Here is a 2,088-nt window from a genome sequence, read left to right as displayed (position 1 = left end):
AACTGGATCACTTGGCAGTTTCTGTGCATAAAATTTGGTTAAAGCTTACTAATGCAATTAATGGAAAGTGTAATAAGAGGACTTAAACCAGTTAAAAGTGATCTGCTTCTATGACTGACAGGCTAAAACAAAAGAAATATTCAGCAATCAGCTTGAGTTAGTATGATACAAAAAAAAAGAATGCTTATCCATTCATTCATTTGAAATGATTTTATTTTTGATTTAATGATTAAACAAGGGGAAGTTTTCAGTGTTTATAGGAGGGTGAAGATTTTAGAATACGATGATCATTAATTTGTGTGTTAATGAATGTTAGATGATCTCCAATCCACGAGGAACCAATTCGCTGATTCTATCTTCATCCGTAGCTTCCTTTGCCCTCAATCTGTAGGAAGAATAAGAGATAATTAAGAATTGTAAAACATATAACATGACCACTTTTTTAATTTTTAGGAAAATTAGTCTATCCTATGTTTTCTTAACATAGTATTGAACATATTTCCCTTTTGTAACTTAAATACTGTGTACCAGGAAACTCTCATATTACCTAATATCTTCAGTCAGCTGATCATGAAAGATTCTCTAATACCATAAAAGCCCTAGTTTTCTGGTGCTCCTATAGCCTTCTAAAGATACAAATAAGTTATTCTATGCTAAAAGATTCTGTCTACTAATAAACCATATTTTTTTAAAAAAATTCTCATGCTCTTCCATTTAAAACATAGGCAAAAAATCCAGCAGTCTGGATTTTGGGGTGTTATACAGGGCAGCCATAGTGGAGGTAGCTCCTTCTATTAGGCATTCACCCTCCCAATTCTATGCCTCCTTTGCCAGGTTCTGGACTTCTCAGAGAGTCCTTCATTCTCCTGAATCTGAGTGCTCCCAGAGACTGAACTTTACTACTCCTCTTGCCTGGGGTGAAGCAGGAAGTGGTCATTAATAGCATATATACACACTTTGGTACTACCGTGGGGTATTTAAGAGAAACAATTTCTCTAGTAGACCTACACCCACATAGGGGAACTCACAGGCACGCAGGATAATGTCATCCCCATGATTTTCGTTGTTATCTTCCCCTTCGTTCTCGTCTTCATCCTCTTCGAATTCATAATCATCGTAGTCGTCTTCATCGTCATCGTCATCTTCGTAGTCTTCATCGTCATCGTCTTCATCTTCTTCATTGGGGTGGCCCTGTTGAACTTGATCTTTCCTCTGATCGTCAACATTCTCCTGGTCGCCATTCCAGATATACCAGTCTTCCTCAACATCCGGCCAGACCTCTTCTACTTCAGGCCAGAATTCTCCAATACTAGGCCAGACCTCGTCTATCTGGGGCCAGATCTCCTCAACATCAGGCCATATCTCCTCTTGTCCACACTCTTCCTCGGTAATGGCTCTTACCACTGCCTGCGAAACCAGAAATGCTGCGGTTCCATCGATGTCATCAGCAGCTTCTTCAATTGGCAGCACATGCAGGACAATTTGCCTGGCGTCGTGCCCCATCCCATCACCTTCTCGCTCTTGGTCAGGTAGTCCAGGTTCCTGCTCTGCAACAGCAGACATGACACAAAATACCTGCCAGGTAAGATCTTACAGTACCTTTGAGCGTTGAAGGTGTTGGTTGGGATGGGGCGTTGTTAAGGCGCCTGCCGCCAAGAAGAGGGAGGATGTTGGTCACAAATACCTCTTAGAAAGCAGTGAGAGCACTAGAGGAGAGTTTCCGCTGATGAGCCGAGGAGTTGGCACCTGTAGAGTACCTAAAAAGGCAGGGAAGAGAGACCACCAGGAGGAGCAGCCTTCCGACACGGACACCGGCCAGGCCACGAATGGCTATAGACCAGAACAAGTGGGCGGAGCCTTGAGGAGTAATAATGCTCCTTTTAATACGTCACTAGAGCTGTAAGCTCATTTGCTGAGACAAAGTGATTGACATCCGTTGTGTCCAATGAGCTATAAAGCTATAAAGGGGAGGGGGAAGGATGGGGGGAGGGCGGGGGGCGGGGTGTTTCATTGTGGCATTACTATCTTGGGATACCTTTTAAGGTGATAGAAAAAATGTCTTTTAAATTTAACATTGTCAGAAAATGA

The 2,088-nt window shown here is 42.3% G+C and overlaps 1 protein-coding gene across 1 annotated transcript; it reads right to left on the bottom strand.

Moving 5' to 3' along the window:
* Positions 1 to 274: 274 nt before the first annotated feature.
* LOC117694122 (uncharacterized) lies at positions 275 to 1,808 on the bottom strand. Its single transcript, XM_034484891.2, has 2 exons — positions 1,029 to 1,808; positions 275 to 385 (listed from the first exon to the last, which is right to left on the bottom strand). The coding sequence occupies exons 1-2, from the start codon at positions 1,561 to 1,563 to the stop codon at positions 381 to 383; spliced, it is 540 nt and encodes a 179-aa protein (XP_034340782.1). The 5' UTR covers positions 1,564 to 1,808; the 3' UTR covers positions 275 to 380.
* Positions 1,809 to 2,088: the final 280 nt, after the last annotated feature.

Source organism: Arvicanthis niloticus, chromosome X (genome assembly GCF_011762505.2).
Source record: "Arvicanthis niloticus isolate mArvNil1 chromosome X, mArvNil1.pat.X, whole genome shotgun sequence".
NCBI lineage: Eukaryota > Metazoa > Chordata > Mammalia > Rodentia > Muridae > Arvicanthis > Arvicanthis niloticus.
This window is presented reverse-complemented; position numbering and strand designations above follow the sequence as displayed.

Excerpts from the sequence above, each read along its gene's own strand:
- LOC117694122 (XM_034484891.2), bottom strand. The coding sequence starts at position 1,563 with ATGTCTGCTGTTGCAGAGCAGGAACCTGGACTACCTGACCAAGAGCGA.